General features: G+C 45.2%; 1 protein-coding gene across 1 annotated transcript in view; it reads right to left on the reverse strand.

Annotated features, from left to right (window-relative positions):
• Positions 1–23,654, reverse strand: part of CHMP4B (charged multivesicular body protein 4B) — a 46,665-nt gene extending 23,011 nt beyond the window's left edge. The window contains exon 1 of the mRNA XM_061209219.1: positions 23,287–23,654. Coding sequence (XP_061065202.1) covers positions 23,287–23,476 — 190 coding nt within the window. The 5' untranslated portion in view covers positions 23,477–23,654. The remainder of the gene's footprint in view (positions 1–23,286) is intronic.
• Positions 23,655–26,856: the final 3,202 nt, after the last annotated feature.

Below are 26,856 nucleotides of genomic sequence, written 5' to 3' on the forward strand. Positions count from 1 at the left end.
GGCCTAGGACCAGAAACCAGGTCTCCAGTCCTTTTCCACAGGCCCTACCAGGGCTGGGAAAGAATGGATGAGCAGGAGCAGTGAGCTCTACCAGGGACGAGAAGAAAAGTGCAGGGGCAATTGTTTTCCTAAGGACCACCCCCCTCAAACTCCAAGCCTTTGCACACAGACCCTGCCTCCCTGGCCATAGGGGTGGAGTAGGCTTGTTATGCAAGCTGGGCTGCAGAACAGCCCCTCCTCCATAAGTGATTGGTCTAGTCATGAGCACATGACCCAAGCAGCCAATCAGATTCCTTCTCCAAAATCTGCTAGGAGATTCCAGAGGAGAGAAATGGGGGTAGAAGGAGGTAGCGATTCTTTTACCCCCAGGATCCAAAGCTATAAGCCAGACCAGCCTGTGGCCATGGCCCAGACTCACAGGAAGTCAGTCAGTAAATCAATAAATCAGCAGAAAGAGACCAGCTCCACCCTGCCCTTTCCCACAGTCATGGGTCAACAAGTCCCCCTTCACCTGCAACTAAAACCAAACTGGCCATTTCAGGAAATGAGGTAGAACAGAAAAATGGCAGGGGAGAGAATCTGGAGCAGGGATTCTCAACCTGGGTTCCAGAATCCCTAACACGACAATGCAACATTTCCTATGTACTGTATGTGTAGTTTTCTGAAGCACTTACTGGATTTTCAAAAGGATCCATGACCCCCAACGAGTTAAGAATGAGGGAGCTAGAGCAAAAGGAGACAGATATTCCCAAAGCCAGAACCTCCTGGATCTATCAGGAGTTCTTGATTGGTCCACCAAGTTCTGCAGGTCAACTTCCTTACTATTTCCATCTCCCAACCCGGCTGCCCTGAATTTCCTCCATGCCTTTACCACTGCAACAGCCTCTGCACAGATCTTACTGCCTCTAGAAAGATAACAACAGAATTGACATTTTCTTCTAGCTATCCTCTGCCCTCAGCAACTTTTTGTGTGTGTGTGTGAACTGGGTTACCCCAAGTTCTCAGTAGCGTGACCATACATCCTGGTTTTCCGGGACAGTCCCAGTTTATATCTGCTGTACCAGAGTAAATATTAATGGCATCTGCTTCTCCTCTCATAAGTGTCCTGATTTGGATGATATAAGGTTACCCTACCTCCCAGGATGAGAATCTCTCTGTTTCCTTTTCTTCCCAGTCACAGATCCTGTCCCATGGTGGGGAGATGCATACAGGGAAGGTTCTGAGGCTCTCAGAACAAAAGGAAAGCGAAGCTGAAGTGCATCTCAAGAGGACAGGGCCATTTCCTCCCCTACATGCACCCTGCCAGCCACCTAGGTCAGGGGGATAAGGTGGGAGTTTGGCTAAAGTCCTGTTTCCTGCCTCTTATTTCTACACTCATTCTCCCTGAGAAGCTAGGTGGTCAGCAATCCCCACCTCCTCTCCCGTAACCATTTGTCACACCTCTCAATTCTGGCAGACCCAGATCAAGGCTGGAACATGAAAGGCAACTTCAGACTCTCCCTCCTTAAGGGCTCAAAAAGCCTCTCTACCCACACACAGATCATCGGCCTAAGCCGCAGCTTCTAGCTCCTCAGCACACCGAGGGAAGGCCCCTCCCAGCAGCTGGAGCAATGAGGACCCAAGAGCAAGAGGACTGTGTCCAGGGTAGGGCCCTGTGGGGTCAGCTGGGTATGTGTTCTTGGGGGCAAGGGGACTGTGTTGGGTGCTTGCTCACTAGGCTGTGAGCCTAGTGGGGTGTGTGAGCTGGGGAAAGGAGGGGGAGGGGAGTGTGTGATGGGGTTAGGGGTTGCCCCCTCCGGTCCCTTCTCCACTTGTCACCAGTGGTCTTTCTTTTGTTTGTTTTCTTTTAAACTTATTTATTCATTTATTTTTCACTGCATTGGGTCTTCGTTGCTGTGTCCAGGCTTTTCTCTAGTTGCAGCGAGTGGGGGCTACTCTTTGTTGCGGTGCGCGGGCTTCTCATTGCGGTGGCTTCTCTTGTTGCAGAGCACGGGCTCTAGGCGCGCGGGCTTCAGTAGTTGTGGCTCGTGGGCTCTAGAGCGCAGGCTCAGTAGTTGTGGCGCACGGGCTTAGTTGTTCCGCGGCATGTGGAATCTTCCCGGACCAGGGCTCGAACCCGTATCCTCTACACTGGCAGGCAGATTCTTAACCACTGCGCCACCAGGGTAGTCCACCAGTGGTCTTTCTAAACACAGACTTTAACATTTCACTACCCTGCCGAGAAAACACTATACCGACTTTCATTCTCTGCAGCCTCATTAGGCTTCCCGTTCTCCCCAAATGCTCTTCTCATGCTTCATCTGGCTACCTTCCACTGGTCTTGCAGGGCTGTCCAGGCAGTAGCTTCTTGATCACACCACTCCCCCAGGCCAGGCTAGGACCCTTCCCCTGCATGCTCCTGCACAGGCCCTCACTGAAGTGCCCGAAAACACTAACACCGTGCTGTAGCTGACATCCCCCTAGACAGCCCAGTGAACTTCCTGGGCACAGTCCCTGACATAGATGAGGTATTCAAGCCCAAGCGTCATTTGAATGAATGAGGGGGAAGCGATGTCTACAGTCTGGTCAGTCACTCTGCCTCAGCCAGTGGTTTTCAAGGACCCCTGGGCTTAAGGAAAATGTTTTAGAGGATCCTCAAACAACCAAACATTTTCTACCAAGCCAGAAGGGTTTAAACTGCCCAAGGACCTGCCATCATTGCTTCTCCACAAGAGTTTATTTGAACCATGTCTAGCTGCTAAAAAAGTTCGAAAACTACCTCAATGGACTAAAAACCCCCAACAACAGCCTGAGATCCTGACAACTCTGGGAGAGAGCTCTAATGAGATTTTTATCCTTGCCAGATCTCCACAGGTCTACCTCCAGGGTCAATGCGAGAGGAAACAAGGAATCTGTTCCTGGCTCCGACCGCCTGAGAATATAATACAAAGAATGATAGCTTCTCTATTTCTGTTCTTTGCAAAGCTTCTGAACAGATATGCTAATAATGGCTGGGAAGGCCTCTTCCTTATACCACCCCCCCCCCACTCCAATACCTTTTATTATTTTGTGATTCAAGTCAAATCTCACTGCAATTAACTTCTTGGGACTAGCCAAATTCTAATGCTGGAATGAAATTCATTTTTATCAACAACTGCTTCAAACAATTGGGCCACAATCAGGTAATCCTGAGGTACCATAATGTAGGAGTCAGGCAGACTTGGGTCCATATGCTGGCTTTATTGTTTACAATCTGGGTGAGCCTTAATTTCCTCATTTATAAAATGGTTGGGACTTCCCGGGCAGTCCAGTGGTTAAGACTCCGAGGTTCCACTGCAGGGGGCGTGGGTTTGATCCCTGGTTGGGGAAGTAAGACCCTGCATGCCGCCTGGTGCGGCCAAAAATTTTTTTTAAATAATTAAATAAAATGGTAATAAGACAATATCCTGGCATGAACTACCATGCCTATCACCTGAGAGAGGCTCAGCAAACATTAACTGAATCAGAATTTATATGAGGGAAAAAAAAATCCCATTTCAGAAAGTACCATAACAGTCACTCCTAAAAGGCTTTTCCCAAGACTTATTAAGTGGCTGACCTTGGGCAAGTCACTTAACCTCTCTGAGGCTCACAGTCCGTATGTGTAAAATCACATCTGCATCTCACGGGGCAATAAGGCAGCACATGCAAGATACTTGTGTAGCACAATACATAATAGTGGATGCTCAATAAATCTTCATTCCTTTCCCCTTCAAAATGGACAGAGTAGAAACTGAGACTCAGAAAGCTAAGTAACTTCCCCAAGATTGCAATTAGAAAGTAATGGAGCCTGAATTCAAACCCAGTTTTTCTGACTCCAGAGCCCTTATTATTACTCCTCCCATTTTACAGATGAGGACACAGGCTCAGAGAGGACAAATAGCTTCTCTTAACGGCAGACATCAAATTTAAGCACCTTTCTGCTCAATGGTTAATCCTGGCCCCCCAAAATTCAAAGAGTAAAAACAGATCAGGCACAACAATGTGAATGTACTTAATGCCACAAAATAGTACACTTACAAATGGTTTAAATGGGGACTTCCCTGGTGGCACAGTGGTTAAGAATCTGCCTGCCAATGCAGAAGACACAGGTTCGATCCCTGGTCCGGGAAGATCCCACATGCCACGGAGCAACTAAGCCTGTGCACCACAACTACTGAGCCCGCGTGCCACAAATACTGAAGCCCGCATGCCTAGAGCCCGCGCTCCACAACGAGAGAAGCCACCGCAATGAGAAGCCGCGCACTGCAATGAAGAGTAGCCCCCGCTCGCCGCAACCAGAGAAAGCCCGTGCACAGCAACAAAGACCCAACACAGCCATAAATAAATAAATTTTTTTAAAATGGTTTAAATGGTAAATTTTATGTTATATATAATTTACCACCAAAAAAACCCCCAGATGTGTTCAGGAGCTTGCTATCTGGTCTTCCCTCTTGAACACTGTAGCTTATAACCATATATGTGAGTGAGAATAATAAAACTGGAGGACTAACTCCAAAGTGCACAGAATTAGCAGAAACTGAAAATCACCTCTATTCCCTTAAACAATACACAACAGTGCTAGACTATATTCTGCTTATTTATTAAAGAATGTAAAGAAAGGAATGTCAAAAAGCAGGCTTCCTATCAAGGAAAGCAATATGTACCTCAAGTGTTCCCAAGTAGTCAATTAGAAAACAAAAAGGAGGATAAACACTAAAGATTCTCCAGCCAATTAATATCCTTAATCATGGCCACAGCAGCCCCCAAGCCCCCTTGCTGTGGGGCTCCCAGGCCCTCCCCTCAGATGACTGGCCGCCTTCCCTGCCTCTCCACTCTCACCTCCCCATCCGCCTTGGCACTTTGGTTCTCCTGCTCCAAATGTGGGGAACCATGCAATGCACGGGCCACTCCGTTCACTGCCTCACCACCACTCTCTCCCACTCTCTCCCAGCCAAGCTTCCTTCCAAATCCTGCTGAGCACTCACTCCTCCAGAACATCTTTGTAGTCCACCAGATATGAGACCTGGTTCTGGTTCCAGCTCTGGTCAAATCAAAGTTTTAGTTTCTCCATCTGTAAAATGAGGGTGGGGAACAGACCCAGATGATCTAAGTCTCTTATGTTTCCAAGATACAGTAACTCATCAGATTCTGAACAAGGTTCAGCCAGACTAAGGCATCTGCCCCTCTTTCTTTCCTAGCTACCATTTACACATGGACCAAGATATAGCTCTGTCATGTTCAGATGTCCTGGCGTGTTATCTCTTCATGATGACCTTGTCTCAGGTATTGCTTCACTACTTCAGGAGACTCTAAATTTAAAGAAAGGAATCACCTTGTGTCTACTTTGGAATGGCCTTCTCCCCTCCTACCAACCAGAGCCATATGCCTTTATTAGTAATTAAAACAAAACAAAAACTTGTTTCTCACACATGAAAAAAATCAGAAAAATCCGTCTTGGGTCTGTTTTCACTTAAGAGACAGAAAATTTCTATGTTTTAACTATTCAACCAAGGGGGGCAGAGAAATTCAGGCCAAAATTAACTCACATAAGACCTGTAGCTTTATGAGTCTTAAAACCCAAGAGAGAAGGAAGGTCAGCTCCTAAGAGCCTGGGGGCCAAAGAAGTGGAGCGGAGAGTGCCTCTTGGTTTTGCTTTCCTCCACACTGCCGAGCTCTCCCCTGCTTCCCAGCAGAGAAGGCAATGCTGAGCAAACCCCATAGGTGTGGATTTTCAGCTGGGCCTGCACCTCTCCAAGTTTCCAGCATGGCCTGAGAATGCAAACAACTGGCTGAGAAGAGACTGAAAGTCCATAATCCGGCCCCTTTCCTGTATTTCTAGATAGTGAGGGAAGTGGGGAAAATTGTGTGTCTACATAAATACACACATCCTCTCCTCTCCCAGCAAGAGGCAGCCTCTCTCCTCCAAGCTGCCTCTCACAGCCCTTCTCTTTCTCCCTTGGATTCTAGTCATAATCCCTGACGGGTTGTGAGCCAAGACTTACCCGTTTCGGTACTCCCAGCACAGAACCCTGCACTACTAGGTGTTTAGGAAACATACGTTGAATGAGTAACAGAAGGAAAATATAATGGCCTCTGAGATTCTTAAAGAGGCCAGAGTAGACAAATACCACTCTCTTCTCAAGTCCTGAGATACTATAAAAATCAAGACTGCTAGAGAGCTGGAAGTGTCCAATATCTTGATCTGGGCAGTGGTTACATTTGTAAAAATTCACAAAGCTGTCTAATTAAGACTTGTCTGCTTTACCATAAACAAGTTATACCTCAATAACTTGGAAAGAAGAAAAAATCAGGAAGCACCAAAAATTGCTATTTATATGCCAACTCTTTCCTAGATCTCTTTATAGACTTCCTAGCCCTCCAGAGTCCTGTAAAATGGGCCAGAAGTAGGAATCATTCAGACTCCTTGCACAGGAGGATCCTGCGAGGCAGAGAAAGACAGCCTGGTTACACAGAGTGTCAGGAATGTAGCAACAAAAAGACCCTGAGGTCTGGATCCTCCAGGCAGCCCACAAAACCACCAACAGCCAGTTATAACTCAAAAGAAAACAACCCTCTAAAATAGTAGCTGTCTACTCCATCTCTCCTTTCAGCCGGCTTTCTTTCATGGCAACTTTTATTTTATTTTCAAAACCATTCTGGCAGGGCTGGGAACATGCCACCGCAGCATTTGTTGAGAAGCAGTGAGGCACAACTCACTGGAATGAGGCGATAGAAGCTATGGGTTCCAGTCCCAGGTTGGCTTTCATGAGCTGTGTCACTTTTAATAGGTCACCAACCTCTCTGGACCTGGGATTTCCCTCTGTACACAGGACAGATGAGCTCTAAAGTTGTGTGATTTTCCAGAACTGTTTAGGAGACAGGAATGTAGTGTGAAAGTTAATAAAAGGGACAGAACTGTTTTAATGGGCACTAGTAGACACTTGAAGTTTTAAAGGCCTTAATTTAGAACCAGGTGGGTAAATGTCTTACATATCCTTAAGAGACTTAGCCACTCGTGGTGGTGTCAGATTTACACTAAGCACAGGAGGCCTTTGCAGAGAAGGCCATGGCTCTCCCTAAGACTACAACTACATCTACAACTGCCATCCTAAAGAGTAGATTTAATTAAAATGACTCAAGTCAGGCCAGCCCTTAGTAGCTGGTTCCTTTCTCCACTCCCCTCACACAGGAGACAAATCCTCTGTGTCCCCAAAGGTGGGTCGGTGAGGAAGTCAAGTCCTACCACAAGGAAGCACCCCCGGTATGTTTAACTGGTCAGTGCTGAATTTTTGTCCAGCGGGGCATGAACCTGCTCAGCCCCAGCAGAAATCTGTGTCTCTGATTTGCCAAAAGGCTGGCAGTCTAGTCAGAGACAGGCTACTGATCCAAACGAGGAGATGCCCTCCAGCATCGGTGCTGTTCTCCTGGATGGAGGCTCAGGGGAGCAGCTAAAAACCATTATTCAGCTCCGGCCTCTGAACCAGGGAATCAAAATGGAAAATGTCCAGCACCTTCTACAAAATAGCCTGTGGCTTCCCCGACTTTTACAATGAGCAGGGATGTACCCAAAGCGTTAACAGACAAAATGAATGCTGAGCTACTCCATCTTTTTACACAGCAAAACTGCTTGGAGCAACACCTGGTTCTCTGGCAGATCACTGTAATATGGCACTTGTTGACTCAGAGAATGTTAGAGCAGGAAGGAATCTTAGCATCTTTCAATCTGTCTTTCTCATTTTATTGTGAGAAAACAAATGCCCAGAGTTGGGCAGGCACTCGCCCAAAGATACCAGTGGACAGAGTCAGAACTAGGACCAGGCTGCTGTAAGTCCTAGGGCTCTGTTCAACCAACTTGCATGCAGGGAGCACCCAGGGAACAGGCAAGATAACAGGAGGCCGGGAGCTCAGGAAACAGGGAGGAAAAAAAGAGTTAGTTCTCAGATTCTTGTGACTAGGATAGGAGAGCCCAGGCTGAACCTGAAACGTATGGCCTCAGAAACAGAGGTCCTTGTCATCAGCAAAGAGAGTAACTAGTTCTCTCTTGGCTCAAAGATAAACAAAGGAAAGATTAAATAACCACAAAAATCACAACTAATTGAGTGAGCCAGCCAGGCAGGTGAGGGTGAAATGCCCAAAATGAGGCAGCAAAGGACCTGATGAGGCTGGGTCAAGCTGGTTTAGGTCAGAAATATTTATTTGCCTGCTTACCTTCGGCATGTAATCTGAGATACTCTCAGAGTGGAAAAAAGTTGCTACTCTGCCTCTACCCAGCTGTCCAGGATGTGCTGGCCTTCGGAAAAAGCAGAAGGGGAACCAGGAGGAAGTAACGAGAAAAAGGGTGGTGAGCCATGTGTCTTCCCTTATAAGGAAACAGCCCCTATACCTACCTCATTCCTTCAAGTAATAATGGGTAGAAAGCCTACCAATGGGAAACCTCACCGGGTGCTGCAGAAAGATGGCTGCTGGTCCCCAGCACACTGCTCTCTAGACAGACTCTGTCTATCTGGTATGTGCCTCACTAAATTGAGCCTAATACAGATACCTCAGCTTGGCATCCAGTGCCTTCTTAGGGAGGCCACAGCTTACCTTTCCAACTCTTACTCCACCTGAGCCACCACCGCCCCTCTCCCACACCCCATAATGCTCCCACCCCTCCCATATATACACAGTGTACACTAATCTCAGTACCTTGGCTCCCACAATCCCCTCTGCCTGGAATGACCTTGACCCCCTCCTCTGTCCCAAATCCCGTTCATCTGTACCCCATTCAGCTGTGTCCTATACAGTCCCTTCACATGGAGTCTTTCACAGCAGGCACTCAAAATGTTGGCCACATTGGGTGGGACTTAATCTAACAACCCTTTTCCTTTTCCATCATCATCGGACAGAAACAAAGAGCTCCATCCTGGGATGCCAACTAGAGTCCCAGCTCCTAAACCTTAGAGTAGCTGGCTCTCTTTCAGGGACTATTTGTGTGGCCTGGGCTCTCTGCCTCTTATCTCTGAAATAAGAGTAATAGTCCTTGTCAGAGAAGCTGAGTGCCTCGAGATGAGAGGCTTTGGAAACACAGATTCTCAAGTTCAAGGCCATTATTTTAAACTCCCCTTAGACCCATGCACCATTTATCAACTAATGCTAGGAACCTAAAGCTGTTTCCAGCCAAATGCCTCTTCTTGTATCACAAATGCCCCAGTGTATAGCTGTTGAGAGAGCTACAGTGAGGACTCTGAGTAGCCTGTTGGCTTTTTATTTCCACAGAGTGTGGAGACTTCCATCTCAAGTGTGGCGACAGTTCATGGTTTCAAGAAAAGCCTGGAGTTTTAGGCCTGTTGTTCTCTCAAATCTCATGGTATAATTCATCAACTGGTTCCCAGTCTATGATTGTGAGCCCATGGGGTTCACAGTTATCACTCCACTGCTCTGTGAATGCGCCGACCCAGCACCGCCTGCACTAAATGATGAATATATTGCACAATAACAAAAACAACCACCACGTACTACTGTTCATGTCAGACACAGTCCTAGGACGAAGACACAAGATAGTGGGTATTCAGTAAATACTGGTTGAACGGAATAATGTACCTCTCAATTAATGGGTACTAAAAGCACAATTATTATCACATGATCGTACCAAATATTTTTTGGATCTAGATAAGGGTCCTCCAACCTGAGAAGACTGAGGGCCTCTGGGATGACGAAAGAAGTCTTGGGTAGGAAGGATTCAGGTCTGGATACTATTACTAGTTACACTCCCAGAAAGCAGAGCCAGGATGCCCTGAGCTATCCCTAGACCTTGGTTTCCTCAGCAGAACAACAAAAAGGTAGGATTAAAAGCACTCTAACAGGAAATGCAAATGAAACTACAATGAGGTACTACCTCACACTGGTCAGAATGACCATCATTAAAAAATCTACAAATAACAAATGCTGGAGAGGGTGTGGAGAAAAGGGAACCCTCCTACACCGTTGGTGGGAATGTAAATTGGTGCAGCCACTATGGAGAACAGTATGGAGGCTCCTCAAAAGACTAAAAATAGAGTTACCATATAATTCAGCAATCCCACTCCTGGGCATATATTCAGACAAAACTATAATTCAAAAAGATACAATATACAGACTACTATATATAAAATAGATAACTAATAAGGACCTACTGTATAGCACAGGAAATTCTACTCAATACTCTGTAATGGCCTATATGGGATAAGAATCTAAAAAAGAGTGGATATATGTATATGTATAACTGATTCACTTTACTATACACCTGAAACTAACACAACATTGTAAATCAACTATATTTCAATAAAAATTAAGAAAAAAAAAAAGATACACGCACCCCTATGTTCACAGAGGCACTATTTACAATAGGCAAGACATGGAAACAACCTAAATGTCCATCGACAGATAAATGGATAAAGAACATGTGAGATACACACACACACACACACACACACACACACAATGGAATACTACTCAGCCATAAAAAAGAATGAAATAATGCCATTTGCAGCAACATGGATAGACCTAGAGATTATCAGGTCAGGGATTAGCAGATGCAAACTATTATATAGAGAACGGGTAAACAACAAGGTCCTACTGTATAGCACAGGGAACTACAGTCAATATCCTGTGATAAACCATAATGGAAAAGAATATGAAAAAGAATGTATATATATGTATGAATCACTTTGCTGTACAGCAGAAATTAACACAACATTGTAAATCAACTATACTTCAATAAAATAAATTAAAAAACAAAAATAAAAAAAAGCACTCTAACAGGTCCTCCCAGCTCTGCTCTTTAAGATCCCTTACCCTTAGGCCAGCCTCTGAAGCTCTAGAGCTGTAGCTGTGTGGCTTCACCAACCCTAGAATACTGGTCCTCAACCCTAGGAGCTTTTGGCCCCCAGGCGACACTTAGCAGTTTTTGGAGACATTTTTGGTTGTCACAACTGGGGGATCAGGGGGTGCTATGGACATCTAGTGAGTAGAGGCCAAGGGTGCTGCTAACCATCCTGCAATGCACAGGACAGCTCCCCACCACAAAGAATTATCCAACCCAAAATGTCAATAGTGCCGAGGATGAGAAACACTGCTCTAGAGACTGCTGAGAAAAGGAGCTTACTGCTATAAAAGAAAGGCTGGGGAATGCACAGTGCCGATGTTGTAGCGGACTGTGAATGAACGAACACAGTGAATAAGGGCTCTCAAACCATTCCAGACACGTACGAACAGCCTCCTCTCCATCTTCTCTCTGGCACTAGTCCCACTGTGTATAAGATGATTCAGTCACTCTAAGAACCTGAAACCTTATCCTCCTCCACCCGACCCATACCCATTACTGACACACAGCCTTTTGAGATTGAGCATAAATAAAAGGGAGCCCGAATGGTGCACGATGTGGCAGGAAAGCACTAGACTTGGAGCCTAATGAAGGCTAGCCTTGGCTCAGGCCCTAGGGAAACCACTTAATTGCTTTGAGCCTTAGTTTCCTCCTCGGCAAAGTGGGTTAAAATCACTTTGCCCCATCTGCCTTTTAAAGCTTCTCTGAGTTTCAAAATAAGATCATGGATGTGAAAGTGTTTTGGAAGCCACAGAACCCAGCACAAATGTGAAGTACTCTCCTGCAGAATAACAGGTGCTCATACTCCGGAGGGAATATTGTAAAAATTAATTTCCAATAACAAGATTTTGTCCACTGGTGAGTTATTAGCACTCCAGGTTATGGAGTCCTGGCCCTATGGAACACCAAAGATACTAGAGCCCACCGTGATGCAGCCCACCTCAGGATGCCCAAGGCTCCTGGGTCAGCCCAGTGACTCAAGTAATCTGAACCTCAGCTTTCTCATCTCTAAAATGGGGGGATGGGGGGAATAATACCACTTAATACATGAGGTTGTTGAAAAGATCAAACGTGATCAAGTTTGTAAAGTGCATGGCATTTCCCAAAGATGGGGGGGAATATTTTCATCTTCTGAAGATTTTTGTCCTGAAAAAAATTTTTTTGCTTCAAAATACTTTTTTAGAATGATGAAAATAACTTAAGAAAGGGTGTTTTCTACAATGCTATTTGTCCTTTACACCTCCAAAATTACCTCTAAAATCTAAGCATAAGAAGGGTTGTCAGGAACTTCCCTTGTGGTCCAGTGGTTAGGACTCCGCGCTTCCACTGCAGGGGCACGTGTTCGATCTCTGGTTGGGAACTAAGATCCCGAATGCCTCGTGATGAGGCCAGAAAAAAAAAAAAGAAGGGTAGTCAGCAGCCGCCAGCCCTTCGGCCCTGCCTCCTAAGAGCAACAAGCTGAATGCCAGGCTGATACCAGCTCCCTCCTTGGCTATGGCCACAGAGGGCTATCAGCACCCACTACAGCTCAACACCCAAATCTTCTAAGCAATCTGCAACCAATTACTGCCCTTGTGCAAGATTCTAAAAGGAGAAAATGCTCTGGAGAGGTGAAAGCAACTGATCCAGCTGATGGAAAATTAAGAAACTAGTCTAATGAGTTCTGGGGACACTGAGCTGATCAAACTCCTCACCCAAATGGGGAGCCTTTCAGGTGGCCTCATCTGAGTAGCAACTCCTCTTCAAACCTCTGCAGAGAACAGCAGCCGCTACACACGTGTGCAAGTCTTGTGTTTGCTTTTACAACTATCAGGTCTTATACATGTTACAAGCCTTACACAGATTACAAACAAAGAACTTACAGTTCCTGCTTTAGCAGACAGTAAAGAACCCACTCCTCAGGTTTATTAGTTCCTACTTCCTTTTGTAGGAAGTAAGATAACTGTAAAGCAAATTTGTAATAATCATCAGAATAAGCTGCACTTTAAATTTAATATTCTAAAGCTAATTATTTTATGACTAGACTAAGTTAAACATTTATCCATTCTTATGTCCCCACCAAAGGGGCTTCTGATTCAAATAAAGTACTTTTTAAAGGTACTGCATATATCCCCATGTTCCTGGTTTTCCTTCTCAAAACTTTTCCTATTAATTCAAAGTTTCAAGCACTCACACATTTTGAGTTCCCTACTGCTTTAACATTCTACCACTCTCCAAAATAACTATATAACAAAACACAGATTCAAGTAACACACACACACAGAGCTATTTTGACTCCCTCCACTGCATATCCTATTCTCTGAAGTCTGAATATGCTTCTAGAACAGATCATACTGTACCTTGATTGTATCTGTTTACTTGTCTGTCACTCTAGCTAGATTATGAGCACCTCAGAGGCAATGACCTGTCTCCACCTGCATGTCCCCAGTAAACTAGGACAGTATCTGGCACACAGCTCAAGTTAATATATATTTATCAAATGGGTGCATGAAGGAAGCGAACATTTCTAGCAACCCTCTTTTACAATGGGCCATCTGAAATGCAAAATGAAATGCAAATGTCTATTGGGATCTCAACGTCAGAGTCCCGAAACAGTGTACAATATCCAAATTCGTTTCAAAACCCCTTCCCTCAAATACACTCTACTCTTTACTCAACACAGCTAGAAGAGAGCAAAAGTTCTTCTGCAACTTCCAGTTGTAACTCTGGAGCTGAGGTGGTGCCTGTACCAAACATGAAGTGCTTGCACCCAACCCCCACCTCTCCCCACCCAGTCACTGCCGACTCCTTTAAGGCCTAACGCAAAAGGTCACACTGTCATCCCCAACCCTAAACTGGGGCAAATCTCCCCAACTCAAATCTCCACCAAGCTACATTTAGGGTGTTCTTGCGGTTGGCACTAATGGCCAATTTTGGACTTTAATTACTGCTCTCCGAGGTTTATCCCCCCACCAGGAGTTGGGCCTCCAGGAAGCAGGACTGTAAGGCAGGGCCTCACACTTCAGCAGAAAACCCTGACTGGGTAAATGTCTGAACTCCTGCTTTGGGACACACAGAGCCTCATGGCTCTGAGCAAACTCAACTGCCCTGATTGTTCAACAGGAGAAAACTTTCCTCAGCAGGTTGTGCTGTGCCTCAAGCTCAAGGGCAAGCATCCTAAGCAACCTGGTGCTTGATGCTGGGGTGTTTTGTTTTGTTTTGTTTTTTGGTTTGTTTGGTTGGTTTTGAGGGTGAAAAGGAGAAGACAGAGCTCTTTGCTGGGTTTTAACCCAATTAGGAATCCTGCTCAAAAATTCACTATCACCTTAAAATCCAGAAAAATGTCATTTTACAGAATTAAATAGGGCAAGTTTGATGATGAAATTTCCTGTTTCACCATCCCACCTCACTCCCTCTCCCCTAGCTGAGAAACTCCTTGCATTTTCTAGCTTGACTTTATCCATAAAGAAACACTCCTGAAAGAAACACTTTACCTAGGATGGTTCTAAGACTCCAGTCAGAAAATGTATGGGCTGTTTAGTCAGGATAACTTTTTCCTCTGAGAGAGCCACAGATCTGTCCAACAGTAGGATCCATTGCGCCAGGCTGTGTCTTTTTCACTGCCTGGAAATCCACATGGCATCTCAGATGGCTCCTAACACAGAACAGGCACTCAGAGAACATCTGTTCCTCCTGATGCAGAAAACTGGTGGATCATAACAGTATCAATGCCATATAAACAGAACAGGAAACAGTCACAAAGCCACTGAACCAAGAAATCAGAACTCACTGAAAAATAATTTCTGGTGGAAAAAGATATGACTTTAAAAAATTCACTTCCTAGCCCACTCCAGGTAGAGTTATCTCCTCACCTGGGGTCCTTATGGCACTCTACACAAGCTCACCGGGTGAAAATTCTTTCTTCACCACCCCACCAGGCAGTGGTGCTCCCTGAGGATGGGAACTACCCCTAACCTATCACCAGAGTTGTTGGTGCCTGACAACCAGTGGGTCCTCATGACCGACAGCTTTACTGAATGCATGTCAATTATCTAGATGGCTGGCTTCTTTCATGAAGAAGGCTGCTACCCCATCAGGAGGACATGTGTTCAAGTTCTTTTTCTTTTTCTTTTTTTTTTTTAATATTTATTTATTTATTTGGTTGCACCAGGTCTTAGTTGTGGCAGGCGGACTCCTTAGTTGCGGCTTGCTGGCTCCTTAGTTGCAGCACGTGGGCTCTTTAGTTGCGGCATGCGAACTCTTAGTTGCAGCATGCACGTGGAATCTAGTTCCCTGACCAGGGATCGAACCCGGGCCCCCTGCATTGGGAGCGTGGAGTCTTAACCACTGCACCACCAGGGAAGTCCCTCAAGTTCTTTTTCAAGGGAAGGAAGGAAGACTTCCACTGAATTCTCCAACCATTCTGTGGCCTCATCAGATTACTGAAGGTATTTGGGAATAGGCTGAGCTGGATAAGAGTTCAATCTTTGAGCCACAAAATGAGTGAGCAAATTAGCCAGGTAGACAGCATCCCTGAGTGTCCAGGAAAGAATACTGGCATGGACATATGAAAAATGCCCAACATTCTCATGTAACCCCTACAATAACTATAGAGAGGTGTCTCTTTAATGTGCATACAAACCACCTGGAGATCTCATAAAAATGCAGGTTCTGCTTCAGTAAGTCTGGGTGGGGCTTGAGAGTCTGCATTTCTAACAATTTCACAATGTTCCCAGAGACCACACTTTGAGTGGCAAAGTTTTGTTGTTATTGCTGTTGTTTTTAACCTTTTTAAAAATTGAAGTATAGTTAATTTATAATGCTGTGCTGCTTTTTGTTTTTTTAATTGAAGTATAATTGACCTACAACACTATATTAGCTCCAGGTGCATATACAGTGATTCAATATTTCTATATGTTACAAAATGATCACCATGATAAGCCTAGTTATCATCTGTCACTACACAAAGTTATTACAATATTACTGACTATATTCCCCATGCGGTACATTTCCTCTGACTGACTCATTTATTTTTATAACTAAAAGTTTGTACCTCTTAATCTCCCTCACCTATTTCACTCATGCCTCCCATACCGCTGCCCTCTGGCAACCACCTGTTTGTTCTCTGTATGAGTAGCAAAGTTGTATAGTAAACAGTGTATCCTGTTTTTGCAGCTGAAGAAGCTGATGCTCAGAGACAGGAGGAGACTTCCACTAGCAAGCAGAGGTGGAATGTGAACTCAGGTCTTCTGATCCCAAACCCAGAGACTTTTCTACCATACCATTCCACTAATCTTTTCAGCTAAACATCCAGGACCATGAAGATGTGTAGCTTTCCCACATCCCTCAAATAAGCCCTCCCGCCAGCTTTGCCATGTAAGGAAGAGGGAGGAGGGAAAACTAGAAATAGAAGCTATGGGAGACTCAAGCCAGCCAGATGCTCTTGTTAAGAACTTAAATCATTCAATCCTTCAGCTAAGACTCCTTAAGAAGGACCAAACAAACTTTAGGCGCTCCTAGATGCTCATTCCTTCACTAATGAAAGGCCACAGGGAAGTGTAATTGTTTAAAAACAAAAAACAAACAAAAAAAACTGTGTCAGTGATATGGGAATTATCAGGGCCATACAGCACACAGAACCAAATTAATTCCTAACAAACGGCTAGTCCTGTGTATGCTGGGCTGTGCTGCTCAGACCTCAGCCGGCATATTCAGAGTGGTCAGCTCTGCCCACTCCACACCTTAAGAGCAAAACTGATGAACAGGAGCCCACCCAGAGGAGGGTAACAAGGAAAGAACAGAAACACCAGGCAAGGAACCGTCAATGGAACAGAGAAGACCTGTTGAGACGTAAGCCCCATTTTCCTTGATCTATCTTCCCAAAGGGGGATTAGACCTGTTCTCTGTGGCCCCAAGAGGCAGAATTAGCAACCTGTTTTCCCAGTTGAAGAAAACAGTTCACCACTGTCTAGTGTCAGAGCTGGGATCTGCCCGTAAACCTTCTAACTCCAGATCCCACATTCTTTCCTCCAGCCCAAACTGCTTCCCTACAGAGCTACCACCCCAACCTGTACCAGAGGTAGGCACTACAGGAAGACAGATCTCAGTTCCAAATAAGAAAGGTGATTTCATAGTCAGAGCTGTCCAAAGACAGACTATGCTGTAGCGTGGGAGGACAGAGCACCTAATACAAATCCTATCAGCAGAGAGGTTCAATCAGAGGTTAATCACTTGGCAGGAATACTGCAAAGGGAATTTGGGCACTGGATGGGTGACTGGGTGAGATGAACCTGCCACCCCTCAGAGATGAATTAATCTCTTCGTGCTGTATTTTCCTCTAACACTTCATTTGTACATAGTTTGCCTTTCATCAGTTACTTGTACATGTGTGTGTCATCTTCACTGAACTGTAAGCCCTTGTAGTGTCCTATCCATCTTTATATCCCTTATTGTGCCTAAGACTATACCTGGGAAACCAAGGAAACATTTACATGCCTCCTCTGTGCCGGGCACTCTGGTATGCATTCTGTACATATCACCTTATTCCATATCCTCACAAGAACCCTAAGAAGTATTGTTATTACTGCCTTTTTATAGATGGGGAAACAAACTCAGAGGATAACTGCCAAGGTATTGCTGGTGAGTGGTGAAGCTGGCACTCAAACTGGGAATCTTCTACTTACACCATCATGCTGCCTTCCTCCTAGAAGGAACTAAACAAACGTCTGCTGACTTAAGCCAAACACCTTAAAAAACAGGCCAGAACTATATCCAGCTAGGTCTGTTGTCGTTTTCTGCTGTTATGCTCAAATTTTCCTTCTAATTATAACCATCCATTCTCAAAGTGACCAATATAAAGTTGTTGTTTTTGGATATCCTCTCTCTCACTTTTTCAAAGACAGTGGCAGAGCAAGAGGACCAAGTTTTCACAAACCTTTCCTACCCAAAGGAATCCCTCAAGGCCCCAAGAACTCCACCCCCTCCTCCCAGTAGGCCCTAGCTCCATCTCAGGGCTCTGGACCACTGTAAACAAATCAGGCCCTGGCTTTCTGCCCCAGAGGTATATGGCTCACACACATCTTCACAGGCTCTTCTCCAGAACCTCGTTCTCCACACTCAAACCCAACTCAGGGCAACTCAGAACTTCCCTGAGCAAAACAGTCTAGCTCAAAGGTCCTCACGTTTAGCTAAACTTCCAAACAAAATCTATCCTGAATTTCAAATCACATTAGAAACCGACTGGCAGGCACTTAAACGTATTTAATCTTCCTGCCAAATGGGGCAAAAAAAGATTTTGTAATTTGAATCAGAGGCGCCAGCATGTTTGGACAGCCAACGCATAGGCTTCTCTGACACTCCATCTGTCTTCAGAAGTAAACCAAAGCCAATCTGGCCAACCACCTCTTTAAACAAGAAACTTAAGCATCACCAAGGGAAATCCTCATTTCTCAGTTCCCTGGGTGGGTTTCGGGTTTTCCATCCCCGGGCCTCTGGGATAGGAGATCCTGCTGGTACACGCACCATTAAGATGCTGTGCTTTTCAACCTGACACCTTGATTGCAGAGAACCAAAAAGCCACATTCACTATAAATTTAACTTATTAAGATGTCTTCCCATGTGTTAACATTTTAGAGCAACTTTATTAAACATGAGAGAGCCACCCCAGCTCCAGCAATAAGCAGGACTTAATGAAGATATATTTCCCAAGAGCGTCTGGCCTCTCTGCATCCATCAGACATTTTCAACTGAACCTAAATTAACCTGTAAATGAACTGATTTGCATTCATAAACCCAACAGAAATATACCAGTGTAGGGTGAGATATCCAATCTCCATTTTCCAATCTCACACAATTCTCTTGTTAAACTAAAATATGATCCTTTCTACAACCTGGTTTCATCTTTATTAAAATGGGAAAACAGGGAAATCTGAACCACCTAGGGCAGATATTTCATAACTAGTTACAATGCCTTAAGAAGAAAATAATCTTTGATATATGATCATCTTTCTTAAGGAGAACACCAACTGGGCACTGTTTGGAAAGGTACCAAAAAAGACCTAAGCTGGGGAGATTTTCATCAGTTCACCTATACTGCATTCCTGGTTGCCATCTACTTCTCAGTGAAAGAGCTTTTCCACTTGACCACAGAGGTTTGATCAACAATAACTTTATCAGAAAAGGAAAAAAGTATACTTACTCAATATCCACAATATGCCACACTCTTTCATATATTGAATATTATCTTAGTTAATACTCACCACAGTCATGTGAGATGAATATTATTTCCACTTGATAGTAAAGGAAAAATGACAATATTTAAGTGCCTTGGATGGCAGGGCCTGTGTCTGGTTTCTCTATATTCCCAGCACTAAGCTCCAGGCACTGAGCATGGGACCTAGGACACAGTTTAAGAGCCTGCCACATGCTTAAGAATGAATACATCACTAAAGGAAACAAAAAGAAATTTGGAAAAAATATGCAATCCAAATTTTGCTCTAGGCCCCTAACTGAAACCACTGCCTGGAACACACCTGCCTGATGCAAATAATCTACTTGAGCAGCAGAGGTTTGTTTCAAAGGACAATTTATCATCTTTCCAACATCTACGTCACAAAAATAGCATCCACATTTGGCTACACACTTCACAGGGCAGGACCTAGTCCTGTCTCACTTCTTTTTCTCCCCGACTCAGCACCACACCTTGCACAGGTGGGTGTTTAATGATCTGAGTGATGACAAAGGTCATGATGATGCCTTCAGCCATCATGGGAGTAAACAAAACACAAGATGCCCACAGCCACCAGAAGAACTGGTCTCTGAGTCAAGTTACATCCTCTCTCCAGCCTCATTTTCCTCTCCGGACAATGTGAATAACAGAACATACCCCCAAGACTGTTTGCCATCATTTAATAAATACTTACTGAGCATTAGCTACATGCCAGCACCGTGCTAGGTACAGGGGACACAACAATGAACATGACTATCACATCCTGCCTCATGGAGCTCAAAGTCTCGGTGGATATCATGAGACTCATAAGAAAAAAGGAGTTTTACAAACTTCAAAGGACTCACAGTTATGAAGAATTGCTCCTCCTCTGAGTTTCTGAAGTTGGTTAATGGCATCACCATCCACCCATTGTCCAAGCTGTAAACTTGGGAATTGTCTTCAACTCCTCCCTCTCCTTCATCTTGCCCACAATTCTAACCAATCACCAACCTTCTTCTGATTCTCCTTCAGAAAAGTCTCTGATATGTATTACTTCTCATCTAGTTTTCCATGCTTCTACTCTAGGCCCTTTGTTCCCACCTGAAGAGTCTCCTTGTAATAATGATAATGGCAACCATTTACTGAACACTTACCACATGGCAGGCATTCTACTAAGCGCTTTGCATGCATAACATAATTTAATCTAATAAGGTAGATACTAGTACCCCTATTTACAGAGGAGGAATCTGAGGTACAGAGTAACCTGCCCAAGACACACAGCTAGTGACAAAGCTACAACTCAAGTGCACTGTCCATGAGATTCTACCCATATCCCTTACTGGATTCCTGCCTCCAGTCCCTTCTTGGTCAGCTGACACTCCTTCCTTTATTGCTACTGCTGCAGTGCTCTTTCAGAAATCCAAGCTGGTCTGTCTCTTCTGCTTTAAGACAGCCAATGCTCCTCACCATCTCCAGGTCAAAGTCTAAAGGCTACAGGTCACTCCCCAGTGTTAACCATCTGCTGTCCTGCCCCACAGACTCCCACCAGGAGATGCTCTCACTCAAGGCTCCCCAAACTCCGTGCTGACCCACTTCACATCTCCCTCCTCAGCCAAGCCACCTTTGCCCTTTCCCCTCCAGACAAGAATATTCTCCTCTGCAGCCTGAGCCCCATGTACACACTCATGTTTCAGCACTGACTGGTATGTTTCCTTCCCTCTCTTTCTCCTCCCTCCTCCTCCTTCTCCTCCTTGTCCTCCCTCTCTCTTTCTCTCTCTCTCTCACACAAACTCAAAAAACAAACAAACAAAACAAAACAAACAAAAAACCCCATCATACACACACTTCCAATCCTGAGTCCCTGGAGGGCAGGCACAGTGTATTTTCATCTCTGATCCTCCAAGTCCCAGCACAGCTCAAGTCAGTAAGTGACTAAATGAATGGTATGTTGTGGTGTTAACACCTCTGAGCACTATTCCTATAAGCAAATAAGACCTTCCCCGAGAGGACACTAAAAAGAAGGGCAGTAGCTCCTGTCCTCTCAAGCAAACTCAAGAAGACAGACTGCTTTCCAAAAAGTTATTACAACTAGCTGAGATTGGTCCTCCACAGTCTGCTGGCAGCCTCTCTCCAAGCCTCCTGAAAGCCAATTAATCACCTCTAAAACGGTAGAAACAAAACTGCTCCAGACCAAAAGACCACAGGAGAATTGCTCTCTCAGTTCGGAGATGATGTAAACTGATGCCCTCCTCCACCCGGCAATGGGCAAAGCATTCCCCAAATGCAGCCTGGTCAAAACACTGACTCTAAATTACCTCTGTGAACAACAGAGGATCCTGACTGAGGGAGAGTCATCACAGAAAAATGCCAGAGACAGCAAAATCTAACCCTGCTCTCCATCTCCAGAGCTACAACTGGACTCCAGGCCACAAATGCATGGCTGCCTCTGTCCTCACTGGTCTCCCAGTTCCCATTCTCACCCCCCACAGGTCTACTTTCCAAAGAGAGGCCAGATGGTGTTTTTAAAACTATGTGAATGATAAGGACATGCGTAACACCCTCCAACAGCTTTCCATCCACTTGGAATAAAATCTAAACTCTTTACCAGGAAGTTCAAAGTCCACCCCACACCCACTTATTTTATACCACTCTCCTCTTCAATCACTACATTCCAGAAACAGAGGTCTTCTGTTTCTTAAAAGAGGCCAACCTCCGGGCGTTTTTCTATGCTGTCTGCTTGCCTGGAAGGCTTCTCCCCTAGATTTCTACAGAGCTGGTAAGTTCTCAAGGTTCCGTTCAAACCTGACCTTTTTGAAGAGAACTTCCCTGACCACCCTATCTAAAGTGACACCCCTTCCCACCCCATCACTCCCCATCCAATTTTTTTTTTTAGCACTTTTCATCACTAGACAAAATTTTCTTCATTTATTTCTCTGACTTCTCCCTCATTAGGGTGGAAGCTGTGTTTTGTTCACCCTGTGAATACAGTGCATGCAGTAAGCCTGCAAAAAGAATGTCCAGAGTATCCACTGACTATCAGCAAAGGAGCATCCTCAGGATGGGTTATTTTGTGCTTCTGTTAAAATGAAGAAAACATCTATTTAACCCCTACTGTATACTGGGCACTGTAAATCCATATCTTCTTTTCAGAGGTAAATTCACTAGCTCAAGGTCACACAGCTAGTGACTTGCAGACTTCTGAGTTAAATACTTGTTTGTAAAGCTCCTAAACCCCTCTCACCTTTCCTCCTTCTCAGGGGGAGGGTTGTTACGCTATGACTCACTCTCATATTGCCATAACAACGAGAAAAATCAAATATTCCTGAATTGCTTTACAGTTACTAAAGCGTTTTCACATTCACCTCACTTAAGAAGAATACAAAGCATTTGCCCAGAAAGCCATACAACAGTAAGTAAAGTGCCTCAGAGTTCAATATCTCTGCCCTGAACCACAGTGGGGACTGGGGGAGAAGTCGGGGCCAAGGGAGCAATGGAATCCTTATTTCTGGTACACAGGGACTGGGAAGCGGTGAGTCACCGGGTAAAGGCTTGCGCTACGTGAAACTCTGATAAGGCAACAAGAAGTGAATCACAGGACTGGAAGGCACCTTAGGCCTCATGGAGGCCAAAGCCCGGCTGACGGATGGGGAAAATGAGGCTCAAGAAGAAAAGGAACTTGCTCAAGTTCACTCAGCAAGTGAATAGAGCCCGAACCAGGGGGTCTCCTCTCCCCCAGTCCCTTTTTCTCTCCATCCAGGCGGCTTCTTAAGAAGAATTCTGAGTCAGGGGGATGGGGAGGGACCAAGGACTGCTCATGGACTCCATAGAGGGGTCGGGAGAGGGTAGGGGTGGGACCAGGAAGGACACAAGTGTCAGGATGGAGGGCAGAAATGAGCCAAGGAGGCGGCGGCAGTATCTGGGAAGGTGGGTGAGGGCAGGCCAGAGGGAGGAAGAAAAGGCGGAAGAGAAACGAATAGAGTGAGGGCGGAGGAAGAAGTGCTGTGAAATTGGAGTCGAAAGGGCCTGGCAGAATGGGGAGAGCCTGAGACGAGACGGCTGAAATAGCAGTCTGACGATGGAGGAGTCCAGGGCTCCGGGAGACACTGAAGGGAGTCAGACGGGGAGGGATCCCGGACCGGGAAAGGCAAGGAAGGGAGTCTGACGGGATAAGAGTTCCAGAACCTGAGCAAACACTGGGGCAAGTCTCACGAAGGTGGAGTCCGGGCCAGAGGAGTCTGAGGGGGCCGGGCCGACTCACCGCGCTTGTTTTTGGTGCCGTGCTTCTTGGCGGCTGTCAGCTCCTGCTCGATCTTCTTCTCCAGGAATTCCTGCTTCTTACTTAGCATCTCCTCCGTGTCCCGAAGCCTCTGGATGGCCTCCTGGGGGGTCGGGCCGCCCTTGCCGGCCTTACCCCCTCCAGCCCCGAACAGCTTCCCGAACACCGACATGGTTGCTGCTCGCCGCGCCGGCCTGCGCCGCCCGCTCCGGCTCGGCTCGGCTCCGGCGCCCTCTCTCCGCTCCCCGCTCCGCCGCTCCCTGCCGCCGCAGGCCTCTCCGCCACCTCCGCCCCGCAGCTGGGCCCGGCCGCGCCACCTACCACAGGCCCCCACGCCCGGCCCGGCCGGCGTCAAGGAAACACGCCACTGACTACAACTCCCGGTGGGCAACGCGCCGGCCGTCCCTCAAATCTAACGGAGGGTGGCGCGCTGCATGCCGGGAGGCTATAGTCTTCCTGCTTAAAGCTCTCGGCGGCGCGCTTTGTAGGTCTAGCTAGGGTCAAAGGGCGAGGTCGCATGCTGGGAAATGTAGTCTCCTTGGAACCAGTTCTGTAGCGGTAGAAGAACAGGAAGAGAAGTAAGAATATTTTATAAAACAGTAACTAACGTTATGCACATTCTATGATCCAGGCATTGTGGAAAATGCTTTACATGCATTATCACATTTAATTCTCACAAGCCTGTGAGAGATAATACTGTTACTATTTTTGTAGGTGAGTAAGCAAGACTCAGAGAAATTGAGTGACTGACTAGCTTAACTTAATAGCCTTCGCATATGCTGTTTCTCTACCTGCAATGCCTGTCTACTCCGTATTCACCTAACACGTTCTTCGAAACCTAGTAGAGGCTAACAGCAAAGCTAGACTGCAAAGGTTCAAAACCCACTTTGAATACTTACTTGGGCAGTTACTTCCTCTACTCTGAGCTTCCCTTTCCAAAACTGTAAACTGAAGATAGCAACAGGACCACCTCCAACCTTGTGTGAGATAGGGAATGTAAGAAGCTTACTTAGCATAGGCCTAGCACAGTAGGTGCTCAGAAATGTATATTTTATTCTGGGTCATCATTATGCACAATAGCAATTAAACCGGGAGAAGACTCAAAACTTTCAAAAGTAGCAGAATTGAGGATTTTTTTGCCCCTGCATTACAAAGGGCCAACTGGTTGTGGGATCACATTTCATTGTTTTTCCTTGTCTTTTGCTGTCAAGAATCACTTCTCCGGATTTCCTTGGTGGTCCAATGGTTAAGACTCCGCGCTTCCAATGCAGGGGGCGTGGGTTAGATCCCTGGTCAGGGAACTAAGATCCCACATGCTGCGCGGTGTGGACAAAAAAAAAAAAAAAAAAAAAAAGGAATCACTTCTCCATCTATTAGCACTGAGGCTGTGTCTAGTAGCCAGTACTTCGCCCAAGCCCACCAATCTAATTTGCTGCTTCCAATCTTTTGCATTTGTTAGCCTTGCATGAAAACAAAGAGTAAAGCAGTTCTGAGTAAACCAGTTCTGAAGTGCTCTCCAATGAAGAAAACCTTGGCTTCTTTTTTATCCCTTCCTGGACTCTGTTGCTTAGGAACAGAGTTTCAAATAAATGAGAGCTTAATGGAACTTTTCCTCTATTATTTCACATATATGAGTCTTGTCTCCTCCCCAGACTATTATCTACATATAGACAAAAATATGCCTTGAATGTTGTCCTTGTCGTTGTTGTTGTTGTAATCTGCCACAACCCCAGCCTGCACCTAAAGGTAACTATTCCCAGAGGATGAGAGAGTTCATCTCACCCAACTTTCCAGGTTGGAAGAAATTTTTCAAATGTGAGAGACATACTAGAACTGTCAAGAATTCACAGCAGCATAAATTGTGAAACATAAATCACACTTCTGTTTGTTTTGTAATTGAGACATTGCAATGTTTTTATCAAAATAAAAAACAAAAACGAGGTGGGTTCCATCCAGCCATCAACCCCTCCATATCTAAGAAATCTGCCTCTCCCCTCTTATCTAAGTAATGCTGCAACCAGGCACACAGGTAGCAAAACATTTGCTGGGTTTGATCCATGGCCCAAAGAATATATGAACAGTCAGACTCTGCAGACCTCACCACCACCAGTCTCATATTGCTGTGGGGTAAGCCGGGATGATAGCAGAGACCCTCATGTCATAACTCTGGGAGCCCAGAAATACATCTTGGTGATATGATAGCAGAACATTCTGATTTAATCTTTAGTACCAACTCCAATTAATTGGTGTGTGGGTCACTCGGATTACTGGGTTGAGAAGAATTCTGAGTCTGTATCAGGACATCTCTTAAAAATGTTCTGAGATCAATTCATGATGTCTGCGGACTTCCCTGGCAGTCCAGCGGTTAAGACTCTGTGCTTTCAATGCAGGGGGTGCGGGTTCGATCCCTGGTCAGGGAACTAAGATCCCACAGGCCACGAAGTGTGACCAAAAAAAAAAAAAAAAAATTCATGATGTCTGCCTAGCACGTGGGATGGGAGGTAGTGACACATGGGCAAGGTAGCTGCCATCCTGGATTCAACTGCCTTGGTAGAGATTCACAGGGTGTATTGGCTCAATACTGGAGAGCCCTGGGCTTCCCTGGTCCTCATTTTTCTGGTCTCTTGGGCGAATGCACAGCCTTTTCAAACTGTGACCGACTGGTGTTAGCTCATTAAAAACTTTGTGAAAAGAGTGAGCTACCAGTACTTGCAACAACTTGAATAACTTGCAGATATTATGCTGACTGAAAGAAATTAGACACAAAAGCCTGTATGATTCCAATTACACCAAGTTCAAAAACAGGCAAAACTAATTTATAATTTGTGATGATAGGAGTCAGAATAGTAGTTACCTCCTGGGATAGTATAGACCAGGAAGAATGACCATTGTGGGGTGCTGACAGGTTCAGTATCAAGATCCAGTGGTGTTCACATGGGTGTATACAAATTTATATTTTTATACTTAAGATCAGTGTCCTTTACATACCTTAACTAAACACGTTACATTGCAATGTTAAAATATCTCTGGTAAGAGCAGCCATAGAAGCATGCAGTTTTGATTTGTTTACCAAGCACCCTGCCTTCAAAAATCTCATCTTATTTCCATCCACCAAAGCCCCATGAAATAAGCATTACTATACCATCTCCATGTTACAGTTGAGGAAACTGAGAACTACAGGAAGTAGAAACTGCCCAAGATCACATGGTTAAAGATACCCTGCCATATATTTGTAATTTTCTTTAAAAATATGTCAAGGAGGGAATTCCCTGGCAGTCCAGTGATTAGGACTCTTCACTTCCACTGCCAGGGGGCTGGGTTCGATCCCTGGTCGGGGAGCTAAGATCCTGCCAGCCGTGTGATGCAGCCAAAAAAAAAAAAAAAAAAAAGTCAAGAAAAGCTGAATTAATAAAGCCTATTATGAAGAATGGGTTTTGAATATGAATCATAAAAATTATTATGATTTGGTCTCACATAATTATACCAAGTCAAATACAGAGGACTTTGCTAATTTTTAGTTGCAAAAACCAAGCAGAGTATATCCAACACCCT

Source organism: Eubalaena glacialis, chromosome 13 (assembly GCF_028564815.1).
Source record: "Eubalaena glacialis isolate mEubGla1 chromosome 13, mEubGla1.1.hap2.+ XY, whole genome shotgun sequence".
NCBI lineage: Eukaryota > Metazoa > Chordata > Mammalia > Artiodactyla > Balaenidae > Eubalaena > Eubalaena glacialis.